This window comes from Ammospiza nelsoni, chromosome 1 (assembly GCF_027579445.1).
Source record: "Ammospiza nelsoni isolate bAmmNel1 chromosome 1, bAmmNel1.pri, whole genome shotgun sequence".
Lineage (NCBI taxonomy): Eukaryota > Metazoa > Chordata > Aves > Passeriformes > Passerellidae > Ammospiza > Ammospiza nelsoni.
Window position 1 is genome coordinate 118097906 of NC_080633.1, and position 25675 is coordinate 118123580.

The 25675-nt window shown below is 38.4% G+C and overlaps 1 protein-coding gene and 1 long non-coding RNA gene across 4 annotated transcripts; one reads left to right on the forward strand and one right to left on the reverse strand.

Moving 5' to 3' along the window:
• Nucleotides 1-110: 110 nt before the first annotated feature.
• On the reverse strand, nt 111-16447 carry TTPA (alpha tocopherol transfer protein). Its single transcript, XM_059474059.1, has 5 exons — nt 16222-16447; nt 8696-8849; nt 7297-7490; nt 4050-4160; nt 111-2617 (listed from the first exon to the last, which is right to left on the reverse strand). Exons 1-5 carry the CDS (start codon nt 16414-16416, stop codon nt 2444-2446), a joined length of 828 nt encoding a protein of 275 aa, XP_059330042.1. The 5' UTR covers nt 16417-16447; the 3' UTR covers nt 111-2443.
• Nucleotides 16242-25455, forward strand: LOC132074323 (uncharacterized). 3 transcript variants are annotated; one of them, XR_009418604.1, is made up of 5 exons: nt 16242-17066; nt 18183-18276; nt 22957-23037; nt 23280-23477; nt 24970-25455. It is a non-coding gene; the product is annotated as an uncharacterized LOC132074323 (long non-coding RNA). The 3 variants fall into 3 exon arrangements; XR_009418602.1 differs by having other exon boundaries at nt 16245-18276; nt 23280-23413; XR_009418603.1 differs by having other exon boundaries at nt 16420-18276.
• Nucleotides 25456-25675: the final 220 nt, after the last annotated feature.

The window sequence follows — 25675 nt, forward strand, 5'->3', positions numbered from 1 at the left end:
TCGCTGGGAAATGCAGTCCCGATAGCGGGCCCGGCCCCGCCGCCGGCAGCGCCCGCGGCCGCCCCCATCCCTGCGAAAGCGACGCTCGTATCCGTGACAGACGAGGCTGCTTCAACCAGAAAGGGTTTATTAATTAAAACATATGTTAATACAGAGAAAAAAACATTAAAAATTGTGCATTACATCGTGCTTACAGTCAGTAGTAAATTATATTTGTACCGTTTAACAGGAACTTTATTTTTTTTAGAGGCACTCCTGATATTTAAAAAGAATAATGCTCTTAGGGATCTTTGTTTTGTTGGCTGCTGCTTAAAGCTGCAACACCACCGCACATCATACCAATATCTTCACTACTCATTATGTAAATATTCCAATTATATTTTGTCCCTATTATTAGCCGCAATGGCAATTAAGAGTTCCCACCTCCTATGTAATATGTAAACATTAAAAAATAATTAACAGTTCAGGAAAAAATAACTGCACTCAGTGCTCTAACTGCTGAGTTATGCAAACACGCTACCACTTAATAACAGGATCAGGGTATTTTTGAGGACATTTAGGACTTTATATTCATAGAGCTGGTAAAGTCCAAATAAAGATCAAAGAGCCCCAGCTAAATATGCATATACATAGTCAATTAAATGAGGTTTCTGCTACATAAACCAGTAGCAATAGAGATGGGTTTCATAGGAAAAGTTTAAATTTTCTTGTTCACTGAAACATGGTTCATTCCTTTGTGCAGTTTATATTCACAGATTAAAATTGAAGGACTGTAATATTAAGACAATAGCTTTGGGTCTCCAACTGGTAAATTACTTGGAACTTGAGTTACACACTTGAACAATTGCCAGATAGCTGACTACTTGGTCTATTTTCTTATAAAGAAGAATTTGCAGTTCATTGAACTCCTCTATTTAAAGAGCTTTTGTATCACAAAACAGCGTATCACAAAACAGTATCACAAAATCTGAGAAAAAGAAATGTATATGAAATGCATTTTCATATAATCATTTATTTAAATATAGCTCCTTTAAATTTAGGCCCATATAAAAGTATTTTGTAAGTGAAAAAATAAAAAGGCACTTTGGGAAATTCAGAAATTGGAAGGGAAAAAAAAAGGCTGTTGTCAGTTTTGAAAGAATTTCTGGCATTGATCTTATCACAGCAGAAGAAACTACAACCAACATGTACTCTAAGGGTTCTTTCACAGATTTTCCTCTTGCTAATAAAGAATAGTTTCTAGTGACTCTTGCAATAATGCCTTACTAATCACAATCTAAAGTAAGGCATTTCTAATATAACAGGATAGTTTCATTTCTCTTCCCTATTCCTGTATACCATTCCAATGTCCTAAAGATTACAAAATAATTGAAGTTATAATTTCTAACTACCTTATATAAAAGCATTTTTATGGATTCATTCATAGGAAAATTCATTTGGAATGCTTAAATATATAGTGCTTATGCAAAAACAAAACAGAGTTAAGAGCAGTTACTGTACTGAAAATAAAATTATGATACCAAGCATCTCCCATGCTGAGGTCCAAAGTGACCTCAAAGCAGCCTTAAAACATACAACAGATATTTCTAAACTTCAGATCTGCAAAGGATAACCTACTTTACTCTCTGAAACAAACAGATAATGCAAACAGCTGAAAACTTTTGACTTCTATAGTCCTCTACACTGGGGATTAAAGGATAATAATCTGAGTTGTTTATAGTAGTCCATAGACAGTATCACTTTGAACAAAGAAAATAAGAATTTTCAAGGTTGTTATGACTCTTTTACCAGTTCCTCCCCCCTGATTCACACTGTCCTCTGAAGAATATGTACATGGTGTTTTTCTATAAAACTTGAAGATTACTCTGTTAATTAGGACAAAAAGGGAAGACGCACAAGCAGCGCAAAGAGTAACATCAATGTCTCACTATTGCTGACTAATTTTCAATTTGATACAAACTAACAAAAGAGCATTTTTTTTCCCTGAGAATCACTCCAAAAAGCAGCCTCTTCACTCCTTGTAAATTAGCCCTGTAGTCTCATTTCTGCAACAAACTACCCTATTCACAGTCTATTCTTTGTTTTGTATTGTCTTGACAAGCCAAGATACAAGAGCTAAGTGTAAGGTTCTGGACTACATTATTATTACAGAGGAGTTGTCTCCAAAGACCTAACAGCAGCAGTATCAATCTGATAGTCAATGCACTCTTCGGCTTTCTGGCATACAAGTTACTCAATAACAAACAGTCTGACAAACATGTAAAATTCATTAATCTCTTCAGACATACAAACTGATAGACTCCAGTTAGTACAAAAGTGCAGCCAATATAACATTCAGTGAGTGCCCTGCAAAGACATACCGGTTTCATTCACAATGGAAATTTACATATTAAACTTATTTCCAATTCCAGTGTTCAAGAATTGATAAAATAGTTGATTATTCCTAGGCAACCAGAGAAATGCTCTGAAGATAATCTGAAGATGCCATTATGAAGTCAGTCCATTCCTTGGCCAGCTCTTCAATGGAGACTTCCTCCCCCCCATATTCCTGTGGGAGAATGCTGATGGGGAAGTGTTCGGTCAGACTTTGCAAGTAGTTATTTCCATGCATGTACACCTAAACCAAAATATTAAAAGCATTTACTTGGGTATGAATGCTAGACTATTGAGTGAGAACAGGCAGCAAAGCATCTCAGTGCAAGAGCTGAATCCACCAGCTTGGTTTAACTAAGTGTATTTGTTCATAATTAATTCTTAAAAAGGTGGAACTACCCTTGTGAGTTTCCCGTAGGTACTCAAACTCTCTCCTCCCCTGAATCTGAAGGCTGGTGAAGGATGGACTACAACCTGAGAACTGCATTTTATGTAGCTGTGAGCACAGGAGCCAAAACTAACTACACACTTGTTCCAGACTGGTTTAGCAACACTGGTGAGAGTACACACTACATCCAAACTGCTAAACTGAGCTAAACCACAGGAATGCTGGTGATTTGTTTTGTCGTGATATCTTATACTTGCCCTTCGGTCATTTCCAGGAAAAGAGCCCTGTCTGGCTCATGGCCATTACTATCTGGTCCTGCCACACGTAGTTAAAAACAAGATTATGTAGTATGTATGTGGTTCAGACAGGTGTCAAGGAAGATACTCAACAGAATCTATATATCAGTCCTTATCTTTCAGTTCCAACTGGAATTGGATTCTGGACTACTTCTCCACTTTAACTCTTTCAATACTGTAGGTTTGGTTCTTCTCTTGCTTTATTGTAGCTATTTTGAAGCCTTGTTCATTACTTCCAGTCTGATACTTTTCTAGGATTTACTGTCCTGGCGTTCACTGGCTAATGCAAATAACCAAAATCCAAACCAAAAAATAACCAAAAGGAGGCTTCAGAATCGGAACAACAATAGGCAGGGCTGCTTATTTTGTACCTTAGTCCTGCTGTTACCACTTCACTTTTCTGCCAGCTGAAAACTCCAATATCTTTCCTATGCTGCAACAAACCGTAGTCCTTGGCATGCTTTTGCATCCAAATACAAATCTATTTGCAGATCTCTAACTGCAAAACTATTTAAAGCAACTAAGGAGCTATTTGGAAAAAAACTTAGAAATTAAGTCTGACCAATTTTTGATGTATAAATCTGGAGGTCTCTCAGAGCTAAGCAGTTTTCTACTAAATCTGCACAGCTTGGACCATAAAACACTGCTCAGTGATCATTTTTCTCTATCATTTGTAGGCAGAGTGCTGGGAAATCCAGGACCTATTTCTTTCTAGTTCTGCAGAAGAATTGTTATGTGACCTCAAGCAAATTATTTAACCTCTTGGTGTTGCTGTTTTTTCTCTTCAGAGTAGCAATAACAGCACCACTTGCAACACTCATGTTAATAATAACTGCAAATGCTTTACTGTTAGATTCTGGAGGTCTGTATGGCACTAAAAAACAAAAATTATTTATGCTCCTCAGTACTCAGGAGTAACAGAGCCTAAGAAAAGTGCTGCAGATTGTCATATAAGGGTTTTGTAGCAGAAAGAAATATTTGTGTGCACTCACCCGTTGCTTTATTTTTTCAGTGAGAAAAGGCTTAATTAGAGCGAAGACTGGGTGGAAGAATAAAGGCTCATTAATCAAGTGGATACCTCGAACTTTCAGTGGAAAGGAATCCTGTCAGCATACATGGAAAACAGAATAAGAAAAAGAAAACATAATTGAAACACCTCTATTACTAAGCACAGGCCTGTAAAAACTGTCTAGTTCATAGGTTAAAGTATTTCTTCTGACCTTGCAACTCCTGCATTTTCTAGCAGTGTAAATCAAGCACAACATTTAGAAAAATCATATCTTGTTCCTCCCATCAGAAGGCAAAATCTCACCATTTTTTTCACCTCAGCAGGAGGTGAGACTGAAGATTAAAAACAAACAGAAAAAAAAAAAGAAAACTATCACCAAATTGCACATAAATATTGTACATAAACTTTGTGCTCAGACTTTCTTCTAAAGTAAAATTTTTCACAAGATTCTGCTACTAATTTACCAAATGCTATTTAGCTATGTGTTTTTATTGGCATTTACAGCCTGAAGGATAATACATAAATATATATAAACTATTGAAAAAACCAATTTTAAGTTAAATAAATTATATTTATAATTTAGAGATAAGCCTTGAAATTACTAGGAATTTGGCCAAGACAGAAGTTCAGCTTTACAACAAGATTACTGTTTTAATGAAATTGAAAAAAATATCTTTTATACAGCTTTTATAATATAAACCACCTTGGATTCTACTTGTATTCATTTAAAAGTTCCATATATTTGAAATTTAAAAGAAAATATGGCAGCGCTCAAAACAAGCTTTGTGCAATGGGGAAAGTACAGCTTCCCTTCACATCCCACCTGCTACTACCTCTGAGATGTTTTCTGCTTATAAAAATGGTACTTCTCACAAACACATCTCCTCACTAGTTCAATAGCTGTAAGGAAGGAAAAACCCAAAGCTAACACATTTCTTTAGTGCCACTCCTTCTCCATATAACATATGATAAAGACCTTAAAATTATCAGCTTGTATCTTCACTTAATGCTATTATGGGTTATCATATACTTAAAGCCTACTATCATGATTTTCACAAAACAGTTTTCTGCAGGGATATCAGATTTTTCAAGATAATGCCACTTATTATCCGCACTATGCTTTCCATTCCTTAGTACATACTTCCTTTCTATTAACTTCTGTTTTTTGATACAGGATAGTAATTTGCAAGACATGTTTCTTGAGTAAAATGCTGGATTAAAAATAAGGTTTCTTTAATTTTACTTATAAGCATATTCTGGAGTGCATTAAGCAGGTCCTGGGGTGCATCAGACACAGCATCTCCAGCCAGGCAAGGGAGGGGATTGTCCGGCTCTGCTCTGCACTGGGGCAGCCTCACCTTGAATACTATGTGCAGTTTTGGGCACCAACATATATAAAAAAGACATTAAGCTATTAGAGAGCTTCAAATGAGGGCCAGGAGGATGGTGAAGATCCTGGAGGGGAAGTAGTGTGAGGAGTGGCTGTGGTCACTTGGTCTGTTCAGCCTGGAGAAGAGGAGACTGAGGAAAAACCTCATCACAGTCTGCAATTTCCTTGTGAGGGGAAGAGGAAGGGCAGATTTCTTCACTCTCCTAAGGGAATGGCCTGAAGTTGTGTCAGAGGAGGCTTATATTGGATATGAGGAAAAAGGTTCTTAACCCAGAGGGTGGTTGAGCACTGGAACAGGCTCTCCAGGGAAGTGGTCACAGCTCCAAGCCTGACAAGAGTTAAAGAAGTGTTTGGGCAATGCTCTCAGCCACATGGTGTGTCTCTTGAGGTGTCCTGCATAGGGCCAGGAGTTGGTCTTGACGGTTCTGATGAGTCCCTTCCAACTTAACATATTCTATGATTACATTATATTGAACAACACTAATATAATCTCTGGATAAAATTTACAAACTCAGTTAAATGTGAGGAAAGGAATTAGGGGACAAAAAAAATTAAAATTCTTTTTCTTAGAAAAGAACACTGGAAACACACAATTTTTAATTTTTCTTTTCCATAGCTAGAATAAGCACTTAGAAGCTTGAAAAACATTGAAAAAATCAGAAATAGGTCAAGATGGAAACATCATAGTCAAAGAATTTCCTGCTTTGAGATAATGAATTGAAACCTTCAGATGTACTTGCAAATCCTATTCTGCCTCCTTTCTGCTCTATTTCAAGGTTAAAAAATTTACCAGCAAAATGTTTACTACCTCAGAAATCAACCCAAATACTCTCATTAGTCCTGTTTTCATGAGAACTGGCCCAAGACTGCATAACACCAGGAGTTCTTATTCTAGATTTGCAAAATTGGGAATATCTAATGGTTTCAATAAAGTTTTACAGTACATATCAGAAAGGAAGAACATCTGAAATTCTGATGATATTAATTCAATGACTAAGCCTTGATTGAATCTCAGATATGAGCCTTACCGAATCAGAGCAAGAGATTATCTCCCTGGCTCATTTCCACATCACAGGCTAACAGTTTTATTATTACTGACTTTCAACATAACTTCTGAAGGAAAATAAGATTACAGGACTACACTGTAGCTTGCCTTCCAGTTCTCTGTCCCCTTTTTTCTTTAATTTTTTTTTCTCTCAAATCCAGTGGCAAAGTTCAACTGAATTTGGCAGAAAGGAATAAGCCTTAAAGACAGTAAAGTTCTGAGAAGTTTTGTGAAAAACAGGAGGTGAGGTAACAGTGATTTGCACAAAACAATGCTCATGTTGTGGGGAAGAAAGCAAGCAGAACATAAATGTTATACATTCTGTTGTTAGCAGATGGAAGATCACATAAGCATCAACCATACTGGTAACAAGTTAGGAGTGTCTTGATCTCAATTGCTCACAGTGTACGCTATTTTTAATATTCTCTGAGACAGGAATAAATGCTTTAAATATTGAGAAAATGCACAAAAGAACGGAAGAGAAGAGATGAAACAGGATAACAAACAGAGATCCTTCCAAAACTGGGCTTCATCACTCCTTCAGTCATGAAATTCTTGTGTTGTAACAGGTTGGTGGAGCTCTTATAAAAGAGCAGAAGTTAGAGGACATTTACTGGTATAGAAGAATAAAATTTAGGTAAAATCAAGCACAACTTGTAATTTATTTAGGATTTTGTTCCTCTAAGTTGCTTACTCTGAGAATGCCCACAGAAGGAAAATTTACTATAGCTTGGAAGAGATGAGAAATTGGAAATCATAGCAATGAAGCTGCATAAAGCATTATGTCATACTTACTGTGAGAACAGCAGCAATTTTCTTGGCCACTGCTGGGCTGATTTGAAAAGCATGAGCAAATCTCCACCCCTGAAGGTCAAAGATGGCCTTGACTCCATTTCGCTGAGTCTCGATCTCCTTTACAATGAGCTCAGATGTGATGAGACTTACACGAAACACATCATATGCTGTAAACACACTGGGATCCCATTGTCCTGAGGAGAAGATAGATTACCCTGCATTACCATGAGAAAACCCCATACACCTGCACTTTTCCTTCCCACGGCTTCTAATGTACTTCTCAGGAAAAAGAATTAATCAGCAAGAACAAAGTTCCTGAAATAAACTGGTTTGCCAGTACGTAAGTTAATTTGTGTACCTGCTCTCTCATACATCTTTGATGCTCTTTTAGTAGATGGTGCCACACAATGTAGCATGTTCTACCTATGGCCACAAACCCATACAAGGTACAATTCAGTAACACTCATGCTAGCAGAAGCTGCAGATCATCAGTCCAGTCAATTAATATAATTGCTTTTCAGCACTGTAATTTTCTGGCACAACTCAGTGAATCTCACTTTTTTTTCTGAGGACTGAGCAAAAAATTGCATGGGATGAGCCTTAACCCTAGATGAAAGCTTTAGGGGGCACAACTGCCTACCTAACCAGATGATAACAAGACAGTTCTTTGAAAGTTGGCAAAAATAAAGTCTCTGTCCAAAACAAACATAAAGAGACATGGTGTGCATTTAACTATGTGCTTTTTGCAAATATTTTTAGGAGGTACATCAAGCATTTTCCAAGTGTTGTTTACTAGGGCTCTTTGGCTACAAGTAAACAATGAAAGGCTGGTGATCATCCCAGCCTAAACTAAATGTTGATATATGACAAGGTGTACACCTTTGTTTGTGTTCTCCCTACTCTGTGCTGCGTCTGCATCAGTACCACAGTCTTAGCCCATGGCTTTGACAATTTACATGAAGCCAAATGACTTTTTGGGACACTCAGAGCCAAATAACCCACATAATCTTACAAGTTTTAACCTTCAAGATTCTTTTGATGCAACAATAATTTCACTGAAAAGAAAATTAGGTTCTTCATAAGGGATTTTACAGCTTCAGCCATACCAATATATAAGTAAAATTATTTAATTGCTATAGCTCAGTAAATTCACCTTTATATTACATAAATGCATTTCTAGCAAGGAACATAAACATATTACCATTCTTGTTAAGATATTCTGATACGATCTAGTTTTATCAACCCCTGCAGTTGTACCCATAAAATATTTTTGATTTGCTGCTGAAATGGTGATAGTTAAAAAAATAAACCACAAAATGAAACAAAGCAAACAAACAAAGCCTAAAAACTTCAGTGTCAGAATCAGGTGTGAACTGTTCCAAGCAATTTTGTCACTCACCAATTCTGTATATTAGAACTTTGCTTCCATGTGGGTCTCTTGACCTTAAGACTCCGTGATAGCCAGCTTGCAAAAGACCAAGAATAGAATATGGTTGTAAATCTGCACTTATTTCTGGGCATTCAATTCTCCACTTCTGATAATTCTTCAATAACTGGAAAAAAAATTAATTTGGATGTCAGGTAAGCATCAGCTATTATAGGAGGAGCACAGTTAAAAATATATTTTCCAAATGTGGTCACAGTCAGGTTTAATTCATTAAATTAGCTATAATTTATTGTATATTTTAATCAAATCACTCCTAGAAACAGAAGGTTGCTATACTCGATCAACTAAGAAAGTAAATTGCCATGATGAATTTAGAACCCAGTGAAATCATTAATGGACTGCAGTTGTCATTTTGTGTCAGAAAGAAAACTGGATGTACAATAACCCTGTAGTTTCTATGTAAAATGCATCTAAACCCATTTTTTTTTCTGCTCAGGTTACCTTTAGGATTGTTCATTTTGCTACTTCATCAGACTCCTTCAAGATTTTTCAAATTTAGATGTGCAAAATTTCATGGAGGAACATTCTCTTTCACTCACTCTCTCCCACCCTCCCTATTTTTCACGCAGTCATCGGTAATTCCAGTTTACTACTTGAAACAGGTATGCTCATCAGCATACCCCAAAACATTTTTGAGGTCTCTTCTACCCCTCTGAAATGAGACAATACAACACAGTAGTGGGTCCATTACACATTTGACAATTTCCCTCCCACAGAGTGGAAATAATGAGATCGTGTCAGGTTAAAAGAGAGGTTCTGTCTGTTGCCAGGGACTTGGTCAGCCTGGTTCTCGAGCCTGGGAGGCAGCACCTTAACCAGAATTTCTACAGGAACAGCTGGGTGTTGAAAGGCCATGGACTAGTGCTAAGGAAGAGGCAATTAAAGGTGTTCCTTTATGAGGTGACATCTGTGTTGAAGAATTACAGGCAGCACTGTGAAAGGTCATCTTATAGATGAATCGTGAAAAATTATGTTGGTAATGCAGTAGTTCTAACTTCCAAGTCTAATTACTTTTCTCCTGTAATATTAACTAAGTGGTTGTGGGAAAAATGAACTATGCCCTGCAACTAAAATTTATTTAAGGCATTGTGCATAAGTAGGAAGCTATGCAAGACTGTCTTCTAAAATGCTTCCTCTCTGCTCATCAACTAAAATTTGCCTCTGCTGTATCACCTCTGCTGAGGTTATCACTAAGCTTGGAAAGCAGAGAGATAGCTATTACAAGTAATTCATATTTTGTTTTAACTTCCTCAAGAGTTCTAACCCAAGACCTTCCAAGTAGCTGAGAACCAGAATTTTTCAGTACCTTGTTTCATGGCAAACCAAAATGTAGCTTTAAATCATAAAGGTGGCATGTACAGCCTAGCTTTTAAAATTGCTTCTATACTTCATCAACCAGGAAAACCCAATCTGATCCTCAGCACAGTTTCACAAATTAAGTGTGTTCACTACACTGAAAATATCAATCAAAAGTCTTTTATTTGCTATAATTTGTATTAACAGATTTTTTTTTTCCTTTATCAATTACTCTGTATTTTGCAACAGAAATACTAAAGTTAAAAGAGCTGTCAGGTCCAACTAATAGAATATAACTGTAAAAAATTTAAAAATTTATTGTATCTATGAAAGTATAATTTTCTTCAGTATTTTCATTGGAAGAATTATCAGAAGGAACTTCAGTAAAATTGAATTAATCCCTACAGACTCTTAAGGGGGGACCTGGAACTCAGCATCCTGTAGCTCACAGCATGCTCATGTCAGATAATTAATGCTACCCTTCCCTCTATTTTTATGCTTCTTGTATCATTTTACATAAAACATTCTTTTTCTTCAGCTTAATGCTTTTCTGCTCAGATTAAGGTTGAATGATTTTGAAAGTCTCTCAAGTGAATTGCCATGAGGAAACTATTTATAAAACATTGTTGTTTATCAGCAAAATTTACATAAAAATATATGGCACACTGATTAGAAATTAGCTGTATTTTTTAAGGAAACAGAGCCTATAAATACATATTTAGATCCAAAAATTAATATATATATACACCATGTAGATATATGTATATACACCATGCTAGAATCCCACTTGATTTGGCAGTGAAAAAAAAACAGATAAAAGCCTCATCCTAAACCATCACCATAGAAACATTTAACCATTAGAATTTTATTAGAAGTCTCTTGACTGCATTCAATCAGTTTTAGCCTAGGTTAATTTTAAAACTAACAAACAAACAACGTGAAGGAAAGAGGGAGGAAGTAGGGAAAGTAAGTGAATTTGTGGAACAGTTCACTACAATTGCAAAGACAGGCCTGTTGAGATATTTTGATTATCTCATTCTGTCAGCACTTGACTGTCTGTCTGCAAAGGGCACTGTTTGAGCAATCCCAACTGCTTTGCGCCAGACAGCAATGTCAACATTGTTTCTTCCTTGCTCTTTCCAAAACAGACTCTGAAATAGCAGCAAAATACAAAACCGCCCTGAAAACAACTATGCAAACATCTTCTGCTTTGTAATTTGCCACTTTTCTTCTAAAATCTGTGGTACCACAACATCATGAAGATATATAAACACCTCTTTGAAGAACTCCCTGACAAAACTAAGATGAGAATAAAAATGACATATTAATTCAATACCCTAAATAATCCTGTCTAGTCAATACAGACAGATATTTTCCTGATATTTACATTTTCTAATTTGGAAACAAGGATTTAAGTTCTTGGACTTTGGAAGGAAGAGAGTGGCATTTTCAGCTTGTGATGCACTCAAGATCCATACAGAAAGCATAGTTAACCTACTTGCACACCCATAAAGGAGAAAATATATGGTTGGAATACTTCTGACACTCTCCATGACACAAGTAAGTGGTGCACCTTTCAGACATGTAATTTGGCTAAGCCTAAAACATACTTCCCTTGGCAAGAAAATCACAGAGTGCTGAAGAGTTCTCAGATTTTGAAGACCTAATCTAATTACCTAAAATTATTTAATTCTGAAGTAAAAGTCAGCATTAGAGAACTTCCACAGAATCTACAGCTAGTTTTGGCAGATATTCTGTAGATTTTTATTTATGTAAGCAACCCTTTTCTTACAGCTAGACATAGCCAAGTCTTACACGGCCACTTAAAAGAGTAATCCTTAAGCATAAAAGGAATTCAAACACTAGCAATGGTTTAGAGGTTTTCTAGTTTTACACTGTTTAAGCACAGAAATTCATGTATAAATTTTTTTCAAGTAAGATTCTTTTTCCGTAGGGTAAAACATAAATGTTGCATATAACAATCAGTCTGGATATAGATGAAACAACCTAACTCAGGAAAAACAGACACATTCATTACCCCATATAAAAAATGGCTCACACACTTAATGACACAAGAAAAACATCTCAATGTGTAATTATCTGTGTTTACAAATGGAATAACCTACTTAGCATCTGCTCAGCATCTCAAAATAGATGCAAGATAACTTGATAAAGGGGGGAAAGCTGGATGAAAAACTCCAGTGTCTGTAGTTCAGCATTAATTAAGAGGTTTTTTCCCCTGATGTCTGTTGGGGATAGTTCCAGATTTCTGAACATTAGAGATTACAGTTACCAATTAAACCAAGATCCAGATCCTACAAACAAAAGTGAACTTGGTACTTTACTTAGAAGCAAAAGAACTAGAACACATTGGGCTTGTTAGAGAAACAAATGGATCTGTATATGTAAATTAATTATATTTTTCTTGATTAATAATTATTTAGTTATAGTAACGTGGATGATAGGCAGAATTAGGCCTCTGTTGTGTCAGAAGTTGTAAAAATCAATACTTGGGGAAAAAGTGTTTTTTACTGGCATTCGTTGCAAGAGAAACCATAGCTCAAATTTCAGAATATAAACCTTTACACATATGTGTTTTATATTGCTTTTTATATATGCCCGTACAAATGTACCCAGAATTTAAACACACAACATACACGGACAAAGAATTTAAAATATTTTATAGAGACACAGAAATTTCCTAATTCTTCATGCGTTACTTCCTTGTCACTGGAAAAAGACTGGCACGTGCTGGCTTAGCACAAAGGGAAGCCTGGCTGATTTGTGTTTCCTCAAGAGTCAGCTCAGAGAGCTAGTAAGGGCTCTTCCATCCTTTTCAAGGAATTCCTCAGTATTGATAGAAGAAAAGCAGCTAAGTAACTGATTTCAACTTAGCATTTATGTTTGAATGATGTGGAGATCCTCAGGGATAATGTCTGAGACTCAGCAGTGTGTTTGACACTACAGAAAACAACACTTCTTGTGCAGCACAGTCATCCTAAGTGACTCCCTTGCAGCAGAAGGCACCAGGAAATCCTCATTCCTCCACAAGTCAAATGCAAAACCCAAGTCTGGCTCTACACCTTGGTATCAACCAGAACTCCTAAAAGAATCCTAGATATTTAGGGGGTTTTCAGTGCCACAAAGTGATGTTTACATATGTATGTTATGAAAACCCCCTGCACAGAGTTTGAATGCCAAACATTTTTCTTCTGTTCCCCAGAGTATAATCTATTTCAGGTACAAAAAGACAGCATTCCAAAGTCCCTGAGACTCAGTCCTATACAAGAGTTATAGGATGAAATGCATAATAAAACGGGAAGAAACATCTATGTCCAAAAGGAGATGCTAGTTCTCCAGATTTCACATATCCCTAGTGAATCCAAGTGAGAGTGGTTTTGGTGATAACAGCAAAGTCAAACATAGACACACAGCTGGTACATTCAAAAAGGGGCAGACACTGATCTCTGTGGTGACCAGTGACAAAACATGAGGGAATGGCCTGAAGTTGTGTCATGGGGAGTTTAGGCTGGGTGTCAGAAAAAGGTTCTTCACCCAGAGGGTGGTTGGGCACTGGAACAGGCTCCCCAGGGAAGTGGCCACAGCACCAAGCCTGGCAGAGCTCAAGAGGCATTTGGAAAATGCTCTCAGGCATATGGTGTGACTCTTTGACAGGGTGTCTGTGCAGGACCAGGAGCTGAACTTGAACGATCCCAGATCAATATATTCTGTGATTCTGTGAGAATAGTCTGTTATCGAGCTTAACTGAATAATCACTGTGTTCAAGAAATTGAGACAGTTTTATCTCTTCTTCAAGTCCTTCAATCCCAGATACCTGTTTCAGTGCTGGATTTTCTTCTAGCATGAGAGATATCAATATATCATTAAAAGCAAGTCTGGAATTGCCATCAGAAAAATGGAAAAAATTGCTGTTATGAGTCACCATGAAGGATTTGGAAATGGAATGTCTTGATACAATCTACCTGATTATTCTTTTCTGAAGCATTTCCAAATGTTGATAACTGACATCAGATAAATCTGTGTCAATTATTAACCAGAAATGCATCAAAAAAACAGTCTGGTCAGGTGCCAGCCTCTTGATTCATAGTTAAGGCTAAGTATAAGCCCGTACTAAGATGCTGAACATTCTTTGCTTATATGCATTGACCAATAACTTTGATTATCCCTTAGCTGCTCTACAAATACTGTGCAGTAGTACATGGAAGCCCAGTGGGCAAAGAGAATCTTATTGGCCTGAACTCCACACCAAGAGGCAACATCAGATCAGGACAAGAGGGAAGAGCCACTCTCAGGACTGATGGCAGGAGAGCTCTGCCTAGGCTGAAGTACTAACATAACTTCTGTGTGAAGTCACACTTGGGTTAGATGAATGTACAACTTGGGACCACGAGAGATTTTTGCACAATAGTTCTTTTTGGCCTTGATATACCAATTGCAATAAATACATTCCTGTGGGGGAAAAAAAAAAGAAAGAGGAAAAAAAAATGCTTCTGTTATTCTTCCCATACTGTAAGAGAAGTATTCTAGAAAATGGTGTCAGCTGGTATGTAGAAGATTAAGTGCAAGTAGCTGTAGCACTTGGAAAACTGAAATTCTAGACAGAAACGTTAAACACAGGCTGGTTTTGAACATCAGAATCTCTTAATTCAAAGGAAGGTTTGAAATTCAGAAACTTAGCAGCCTGTGGAGACCCAGAAAATCTAAAGAGGTTTTAAAAAGACAGCTTTTTCAAAGGAGGTCAGTGTTGAGGGCTGATTTCCAAGAGAAGCATAGGAAATTTGCTACTTCATGGACTCCCATCTCTAAACCTTGTCTAGATTCCACACTCCCAAAGATTAGTCCTACCTACCTAACATACCTCACAATCCCATCAAAGTGCAAAAACACAGGCCAAAGTCAGAAGTGCCACCCTCCTGTCTATAGTATTACCAGCAACAACCAATTACCATGAAATTAGGAGTGGATATTAAGGAATCCATATGTCCTTATTAAGCCCTTTAAGCATTTTGGAACCATGGAACATAGGAAAAAAAAATGGCTTTTGTTTGGAAAGGAAAAAAAAACATGGTCCTACAGTGGCTAGTGCACAACTTTGATACAAATAATCTTGTGAAAGATTAAAAGTAAGATACATAAAACAAAAGAAATATGACTTCACTCGTTGGTTCTTCTGTTGAGGAGGAAAGGTTTAAAGCTATGATGCAAATGTCATGAGTCAAATGAAAAGAACAAAAATACAATTTTTAAAGCTATTTATGATTAAGGGCCTAATTCAATTTCTCAATTTCCTTTTTTAGCTACCTTGATCCTGCAATACATCCATATGCGAACAATCATCTCTTATGGTGAGTAAACTTAGAAAACCTACAGTCCAGAGAAGTCAGAAACTAAGAGGTGAAGAAACCAATAGGTGAAGTCTGTTGGGCAATGCACGGTAAACAACAGAAAATTCCATGGAAACACAGCTTTCAGTTGGCACATGTGAATCAAAGCTTTTGCCCTGGGAGGATTTGGAAATACTTTCTGTTCCAATGGTTTAATGGCTATCAATCTTTCATTTTAAAAAATAACAAACTGATAACAATATGTGCCTTTGGATATTAAAAATATGTGTGCTCTCTGGAAAAAAGGCATACAAAGAGCCGGGAAAGTACCACAACTTACCAAAGCCTGCTAGGAGTGCTGTAAAAGTCTAAACTCCAGGCAAAAAGAAGTTTTTACTCGTAGTTTTAGACTAATCATAAATCTGTAGCGAAACTAGCACGCCTGCTAGTAACCTGAGCCTGATAATCATGACAAGGGCGTCCTTTGAAGGAAACCGTTTCCTAATCGGAGCTGTGACCTTACCGCACTTACTGTATCGGCGAGTGACTGTACCGCGCTTACCACAGCCTGTGTCACCACACCGGCACCGCGCTGAGCCAGCACATTGATTCGGTGCCGTGCCGAGGACACGCGTGACAAGCAATCATTAGTTACACCCTGGAACTCCGCGCTCGGCCTCGCCCGACCCGGCAGAGCAGGGCACGGACACACCCCACAGCCCAAGAGCGCAACCACAGCCCGAGCCGGGGCTGCCCTCCCCGAGCCCGGCCGCTCCCGTCCCCGGGCACCGGGACTGAGCTCCCCGGGCACCGAGACCTGCCGCCGCCGCTCCTCACCCTCCAGGCCAGGTCCATGTGGAAGTCTCGGGCGCGCAAGAACCGCACCAGGAAGGCATCGGAGAGGGGCTGCGGCCAGCGCTGGCCGGGCTCTGCCTCGGCCCGCCGCCGCAGCTCGGACACGGCGCCGCGCACCCGCGGAGAGTGGTCGGGCAGGTCATTGAGGTGCCCCGCGCCCGGCGGAGCCTGCGACATCCCCGCGGCACGGCCGAGCTCAGCCCCGCCGCCGGCCCCGGCCCATTGAGGGGAGCGCGGCGGCGGCGGGGCCCGGCCCGGCCCGGCTGCCCCCGCCCCCGCCCCCGCGGGGTTAACCCCTGAGCGCCCTCCCGGGCCCTGGGCGGGGGAGCGGCAGGTGCGCCGCCTCCCCGGCCTGCCTTTCCTGGGCTTGTCTTTTCCACTTTTACGGACTTGACCGGTTTTTAGGATTTTACCCTTTAAACCCATCTCCTGTTTTTCTCTTCCAGCCCCCAAAGTGAGCCGGACCTGGTCCCTGTGGAGGGCGAGGGGCGGCCGCACGGGGCAGGGAGAGCCCCGCCGCTGGGAACCGCGGCGCCCACCGCAGGAGCGTCATCCCGGGCCCCGGGAACGCGCTGAGGGTCGTGGCCTCCCCCTTTTTTGGCAAAAATTATCCATCTTTGGATACTAAATCGCAAAATGCTGCAACTTCATTGCAGCTGGGAAATGAATTGTAAAGTGGGGATCCCTGCTAATGCCTTGCAGCACCTCATCCTTAACATAAATATGCAGTAATGAAAATATATTCACTCTGCCAGGAGAAAGGTTGATTTCAATTTCACCACCCTTAGTCCAACTTTGCTGCCCAGCAGTGAGTTCGATTGTGAAAGGTAAAGAGTTCATTGCTGTTACTGTATTTTGTATTTTTAGTATCACCTTTTCCTTGTATTAGGCTTCCTTTGAGATCTCTCTGGCCTACTTATGCTAAAAGCCATATTTCATCTAATATACAATTAATGAGGCATGCTTAGGTCTAGTAAAAGGTTTACAAAACTTTGTTCCATATTACTTTCCCCTTTTCTGGCCTTCTACAGTTAATACTTACTTTTTGATCAGCATTTTGTTAATATCTAACCATGTCTTGGACTCTTATACACTACTGAAATGTCTACAGGTATCCCCCTCAGCTTTCCAAATGTGAAAAACATCTGCCTAGCTAAAAGCAGATAGGTAAAGAGTGGGAGGAAGGTTTTTTTGCCCCCCCCCCCTCCAAAGAAGAAAAAAGGGAAAAAAAATTGCAGAAACTCAAGGGACTGATTAGGGAATACAAGCTTGCAGGGAGAAAGTATTGGAGGAAAGGATAAAAACTGGGAAACGGGTGTGTGAGCAGTCAAGAGTATTTAGATGTGGGTATCTGGGCAAGGAGGTGTGAGGAAGTGTGGGCTTACCCTGGAAGAAGAAGAAAAAGCAAGCTGGAAATACAGCAAGAAACAGAGAGAACAGAATATGGAGGAGGCACTAACAACAGGTTTAAAAAAACCCACTCCTTTTGTTTCTGGGCAGAGCTTCCATGGGAAAGATTTGCATGCAAATCGTGGTTCATGTAACCCAACCATGGGTGGTAGGAGACAAACAAAGCTAAATTACAGAAAGTTCATGCAGTGATTTTAATCACCACTTCATAATTTTTGAGCACTTACTTTTGCCATCTCAGAATTCTTCCTACTTGGTGTTTCATCTGTGAAAACAAAAGAGCAAGAGAATACAGATACTTTTCATTAGACTGATCAGCTGAGCAACTCATAGCTTCTAACTCGCTTTTCAACAAAATTCATATTGTGATTTTGGCTTCATATATGAACAAAGTTAGTTATACAAGCAGTTTCAATGATTTCCTTCAGGACTCAATTACAAAAACATCTGTAAATTTGAGGGTTTTGTTAAAAATTCTTCAAATGAGGCTGCATTAGTAAGACTAATGAGAACTCCTCTCTCTGACAAAGAAGATGTGATATCATCAAGGCTTCCTTCAGAGGTGCCAGCATGTTGGATACTTGACCCTTTACCAGAGCAATTAAGACCTGTTGCAAGATGAAGCTTGTAAGTAAAGTTTTTGTTTTGTTTAATTACATCTGGAAAAGAGCTCAAGTGTCTGAAAGCTCTGTTTAAATAAATTATGTCTGTTTGTAAACTTTGCCTTGTTTGTGTCCTTGGACCAGGATGATTACTCTTATAAAAAAAGACTTGAAAATGTGACAGCAGCTCTTTGATGTTTCCTTTTGGCATATCCCTATGACTTTTAACAGATTGCTGGAATTTGCAGTCCTTCAAGAGAATATTTACATCCGAGTAAAACCCAGATAATACTTTAACAGGTCTGTGAAAAGTGCTCAAGAGGCAAGGAGGCAACTATCTTAGATTGACTGTCACATACACGTGCACTTGTGCTTCTTTCTTTGACAAGATTCTATAAAAACTGTAAAAGGGTTTTGAGTTTCAACCCTACAGAAGTAGTTGTATATTTTTTTCTGTGAATGATATGGATAAATAGAAAGACCTTGTCTTTCATGCACATGCACTTAAGTTAACATTAATATACAAGTTTCATTAGGATCACGTCAATGCTGAACACTTAATTCCAGACATTAATGGTTGCAGGAGGTTAGCATCTCCATTAATTAAGTTCCAGTTAACTTGCTCAAACTTGTGCAGAGAACATGGAAAATCATGGAATGTTTAATTTTCAGATCTTTGATTTTTAGGAATTTTTAGGAATATTTGAAACATGTAAATGCAGACTTGTGAATCAGAAAATCAAGATAAATATTGGGAGAGTTGATTTATGGTGGCAAACATTGCTCTTTCCTCTTGCCTACTTAGTCAAAGAAGTACACACCAGATAAAGCAAAGTAACCCCACATCCCCAATAGAATACAAGTATTAATTCTACAAGATTATCACATATTCCAGGGTGAACAGGTGTTTGGTATGAATTACAATATTTATTAACTAGAGAGACATGATATTCCATGTACATGAAAAAAATATTATCTATCACTCTGGTATTTATTATGTACAGGTAAAAAAATCCAAAATCCCTCCAAACCAATAGTCCTGTACAAGCAAATTTCCAGTGAAATCCAGAGCAGACAGTCATATCACTTCAAGCTTGTCATAGGAATCTGTTCATGTAAAGAACTGGAATATTATTGTTTGGAACTGGAATATTATTGTTAAATCTTTGAAGCTAAGCAAAGTTGAATTGAGATCTCATGACTGTATCTGAAAGGTGACCATTTTGTACAGCAAAAAAGGAATGTAAGCCAGGAAAACGTAATGTCACCCTTCTCTGAATCCATTCTGTAAGAATACTTCAGCATAGTAGTGCTGAAGATGTCAGCCTTTCACTGAAACCCTAAAGTGTAGCAGATCTGGTTGCAGTGCATATTTTCTGATTTTTCTGTCTTTATTTCTCCATGACCCATCCTCCTGTTTGTCTGCTCAGTGGTGCTGATAGCATTGTTTGAAACTATGTCAAACCTTTTTCTATTGCACTGGACCAAAAGCTTGTAACATACTGTGTAGCAAGGTTGGTTGGTGACTCAGTGACTTAGTAACAGCCTCTGAAAGTCTTGCTCTGTAGTGTAATTCAGCAGTCTCAGCTGGTAGGTATATGGCAGAGAACTTATCTTTCATTTTACACCACAATAGACTATTTGCAAAGCCACCTTGGTGTAAAAATAATTTTTAAAAAATATGTAATTTAAGCACAGCCCAAGCTTCTACTTAAACTAAACCTACTTTGCTCTGTAAGACACTGCAATCCTCAGTGTGTGATGAGATAATGAAAAACAATCAAGGCCAGGCCAGGAACTGGCAGGGTCACTCAAGGACTGAGTGAGCTATGAAGTCTTTGATCCTGCTCTTTTGCTGTAGCAAGAGTATGAATCATCTGCACCAAACTGCATGCTTATTCGCTGCCAGGTTCATGGACATCCCCTTGAAGTCTGAGCATGTTCTGAAAGCAATAAGGACTCAGTAGACCCAGCCCTGTCACATGTGTAATGTGCATCACACTCTATATAAGGGGAGAAAAGACTTGTGTAGGTTCCTTAACTCCCATCTCTTCCTCCTACTCTGCTATCATAATTTTCCTTTCATATACTGAATTAAAAATGGGTCTATGCTACCTGCAATTTGTATTAACACATAGAAAACTTCAAGATGAGTCATTGACAACTTAATTTCATTTAACATCAGCTTCTCTGTTTCCAGCTGAAGGCCAATCATCTCCACTGAATTTCCTAATGTACATTTATTAGCATGTAAAAGCACTGTCCACTGCCTTGATGGCATAAAGCTTCGCAGGCTTGGGCATCAATATTTTACTTACAAAAGAGCCCAAGTGTGAGAAGCCACATTAGAATCCTAGCCTGTGGATACATTTCTACTCTTCCTGAAATGGTACCCATCCTCTTTGCTGATCACCAGGGATCATGATGAGGTAAACCTGAGGGATTAGAAGTACTACCCAGTGTGAACTAAAATTGGATTATAATGTGTCTGCAGCTGGTGGCATGTCATAGAGTCAGTTTAGACTGGAAAACTTTCTGCAGGGTAGGCACCAATGTCAGCTCTTCCGTATGGCTGCTGTCACTGGGATATGTCAAAATTTTTTGCCCTTCGTAAGACAGCAAAGTTGTGGAAGTCCAGAGAACAACTACTTTTAAATACAGTCTGTTGATATAATTTCAGAGGAAATGTGTGATTTTCAAGAGTGTTTTTCCAGAAGCTGTGTTGAGAAGTGACTGTCAATTGTTGGCTGTTGCAAGTTAACAATTGACAGGTTTTAGATGATGAAATCAATGTGGCCCAGTTTCCAGTGGACCAGTGTTTCAAGTTCCTTCAGCATCCTTGGCAGATGGTGGAGGCCTGCTGCCTTCTCTGTGTGGGTTGTTCCTGGAGCTAAGATCCTCTGCCTGACAGGGACAGGGGTGCTGTGCTGGACCCACACACGGGCTGACTCGTGAGCCTGTGTGGACAGGAGAGAGGTTAGGGCAGTGGAACTCGTGCTGCAGATCTCCTTTCCCAAGCATTATACTTTGTAAGGACTAAACACCTTTGGGCCCTTGCCTTTCTGTCTGCAGTCAACATTAGCTTGGGTTCAAAAGTTATAAGAGAGAGACAGACAGGTCAGAGTCTGACTGACAGACAGAGAGAGGGCCAGGAAATGTGATCCCATTTATTTCCTTGAGAATAAATGAAATCATACACAAAACTGTAGACTGTATGGTGGAGGGTGGGATTTTCCAAAGCTCCTAGACCCAGCATGGTAACTTTATTTATGCACTCATCTTAACTCAGATTAAAGGAGAATTAGGAACCTAAGTAAGAGTTAAAGTCTAACCTAAATGACTCTAATAGGATTTGCTGTATCAATTGATTAGCCTTAACCCCACTTGCTGTATTTAAAATGGTAGATGATAGGAGTTTTGGCACTGATTTTGAAGAGTCTACCATTTTATAAAGCTTATATAAAAGCAATGATGATGCCTGAAAACCTTGAAAAATGTACAACATTATGTGTCCTAATTCACACTCTGGTAAAAATGTCACTGGGGAAACAAAGCTTTAGGTTGCTGACAAACAGCAATGATGAAGCGATGCTGGTATAAGTTTTTGCAGAAGTAAAAATAAATAAAATAAATATTGGGTAAGAGATCACTCATTTTCTATAGCCAGTTAAAACATACAGTGTGTCAGAGAAATGTTGCAAAGGCACACTCAAGGGAGGCCTTCATTTGGTTTTCAATACTTTTACATGCAGGGTGTGCAGCAAGGAGCCATATGTTGTGGTAGATAAGGTGCACTGACACTGTCAGGACCTGTGAGCAAATTCTGGCTGATAACTATTTGCAGCAAGGATTGCAGATGAAAGTAAGCAGAGTGATGAGAGGTAGAGATGTAATACCTTTGTCTGCTGGGAAATGTAAAACTAAGACTGGTATGACTCACTATCAAAATTAATTTCTCCCAGTCAAATGGAAAGCAAATTTCATCAGTGGGACCAATATTTTACTTTCAGGATTTTTTTCACAGAAAAGTTGATTTTAAAGACTAATTAGCTTTAAAATGCTATTTCTTTAAACTGTGAACAAGGACTTTTCTGTATGTTTTTCAAATAACAAGTTATTTATAATGAATGTAAATAAATCTGTCCAGAGGACAACCATCCATTACCGCATTCCGAGATTAAAAAATTTGCTTTCATTTTGTATTGTAAACCCCAAAACCTATGAGAACATTCTGTACCAAAATATTTGTTTTTGAATTTAAAATGTCAGATGGATATTTACAAACTGTATTTGCACTGACTAGATCATCAGCATTGGACATTTCAGGACAAAAATTCAAACTGGCAGATCTCTCTACATGCAGATTGGTAATTCTCTGTGAAAGCTTTGAGTTTAAATGAGGAATATCTTCTTCAAAGAAATGATTCTGAGTAGTTTTATTGCAAAACCCAGATGAATGGCTTGATTTTCAGAAGTGCTTGAACTTGCACAAAGTATCAAAGGAGGATATAGGGCTTCTCAAAATTATGTCTATTGAGAAGCTTAGCTCTAGGAACTTATAAAGAAGTTGGGCAGAATCTAAGCAGTGCAAATAGTTTGACCCATGTAAATTCTAAGCATTAGGGTATTATTTGCCCATCTCTCTGACAGTAAAACCAAAGCTAATAAATAACCACATTGCATCATAATTTCTTGCTATTTTCAGGGAAATCCTGTTTACTTTGACCCTTGCCTGCCAAGTGAAACAATATTTGAGTCCTTCAGTGAGATACAAACTCCAATCCAGGTGGGCAATCACTGGGCATTAACTGACTCAGATGAGTTAATAAATGAATTCGGTATTTTTATTCTTGATTTTCTTCACTTTCTTCAGTAAATTTAACTAGAAAAGAATGCTTTCAAATTGCTGACAATAATCATATTCATTATCTCAATGCAGCACCATTGAAGGAAGCATGCATGAGCCATTTCTATCTTCTGTCAATGTGAGCCATTTCTATCTTCTGTTAACGTTCTCCTTTCTTTTAGTGCATGAAGGTAGCCAGAGGACAGACCTGTCCCTAGGCAATGAAATAAGTCTTCCCTGTGATGTCTGGGCAAGGGAACTCAGTGTCGTGTCAGTGAAATTCAACAAAAGGCATGAGCACAGAATGACTTAAAAGGTAGTTCCATGCTGTGATTAACCTGAAAAGATACCTGTGATTCCAAAAAAAAGCATGCAAAAAGGTGAATAATATGCATTGATGGAGCTACTAATATGGTTGATGTTGCTCTGTTCTCTTAGGTTCTGTGCAGATGCAGAATGAGTTTGTCTCTGGCCTCAAGCAGTCTATATGTACATATAAGAAAGACACAAAAAGAATTAGACAGAGGGCAAGAAAACAGTGGAACCATACAGTCAAAATAAGAAGCCTAAATTATTGCACGGCTACAGCCTAGTTCTAGGGAAGCTTAGAAATGGCCTAGATGAGAGCTTCAAGGAGGGGCTGAAAGCAGCAGATTCGTTTTGAAGAGCTTTTCCCAACAGTAAGGCAGAAGCTGCCCTGCACCAATTTCTAACTCACTGCTAAAGAAATGCTGATGCCATAGGTTAAAGAGCCACAGTAAATGTGTTTTAATTTGAGGATAAGCATCTTAGGTGTGATGTCACAGATAAATTGGAGTCTACAGAAACACACAGGGAGCTAACACTTTCAGATGTGCACAGCATACCAGCCATGTGGGTGGGGTGTGAGCAGGGCAAGACTGAATTTGACAAAACCAGAACAAGGTCTCAATAAATGAGACAACCATAACGTGAGTGAGAAAATGAGAAATTCAATCCTGGGCACTTTTTTAAAAATAATTCACTCTGTGAATTATTAAAAAATATAAAGGTATGATCTAGCAATGAAGACACAGAAGAGCTTAATGTTCAAGTACAGCCAAAATGACAGGCAGAAGAATGACATTTGCCACAGCAGCAAGGGTTAAGCTGTGAGGATGAGGTTGTTGGCTAATCATTCATCAGAGGAAGCCTGGGAGCCATATGAATATATTAGTTGCCAGATAAATGTCTTGGTAGTGAGAAGTGGATGTGATAACCCTAAAAAAGCATGACCAATTGCAGAGAAATAAATGGTATTTGATATATATCAGGCAGGTATAATTTGATATATATCATGGCAATACAAGCACAAACAGATCACATACTGTAGTCTATCACAGAACTGTTACTAGTCATCTCTGTCCTGTAGCAAAGAAGTAAGGCATCTCATCTTTGATTTCTAACAGTTATTTCCATCTCATATTGAACTATTTTTAGAGTGAATGGGTAAAAAGTTTTGCTTCCAAACAGAAGTAATATGGTCTTAATGCAGATATCTAGTATGCCCTGTTACTAACCTCTTTTTATCTGGAGAGACAGTCATTCACTCCAGCTTTTTTGTTTGCTTGTTTGTTTGTTTTCCTTACATATTCAATGTTTAATTCATTACAAACACCTTGATTCTTCATCCTCTTTAATCATCTTCATTCTGTGAGAGAGCCTGGTGAAAAAGTACAGAAACTATGCTTTTAGGACATTTTTACCTGCTATTTCTCTAGTTTTTAAAAAGCTAAGAAACTTATTTTCTCCCATTCGCAAAGGCTGTGTGTCCTGGCTTTCAATTAAGGCATATTTCTGCAATCCTGTTGCCAGACTGACTTCTTTGTAAACTTACCATTTTCTGTCTTACAGATCACCCCAGAAAATGTTTCTAAAACACCAACACCACCCAGTTATGTAGATTTACACTGAAAAGGTAAATCATCAGAGTATGCTCCTTCTTCACCTTGATTTGAAGATGGTCTATCCTGAGACTGGCACAGGAGTAGCTCCCTCCCTACTCTGAGGAGTCACAGAACCAGGGGCTTCTTTCTTTGCTCTGCTGAGATGATAAACTACTGTTCTGGACCTGACTATGCAGCGGACTCACGTGGTCATGAACAAGGATTTTATCAGCTCCTTCAGAAGAAAAGGAAACAGAAGCAGTAAAATAAGAGCTAAGTTGTTAAAACTCACCTCAAACATAGTGAATAAATAAGCTAAATAAAGAATAAAATCTGCAACCTGATCTACCCAAATGTGACTTCTGGTTTAAAAGAGAGACTTTGATTTTGGTAGTTAGGCAAATTGAGAAAAGGAGTACAAAACTAAAACTGGTGATAAACTTTGCCAGCAACAACAAACTGAAGAAAGAAAATAGTGTCTTAATAAAAAATGTACATCCATTTCAGATCTACAATAACAAAGAAAATGGGGAGGAAGCTTTTGAACAATCAACTTCATATTAATTAAGGGCTGCACTATCATTTTCTAATTTACATATTTCAGATTATGGATACCATCATTATTCCAAGATACAAAACAGATAATTAAGCCAATTTTTTCACGTCCTGTAAAT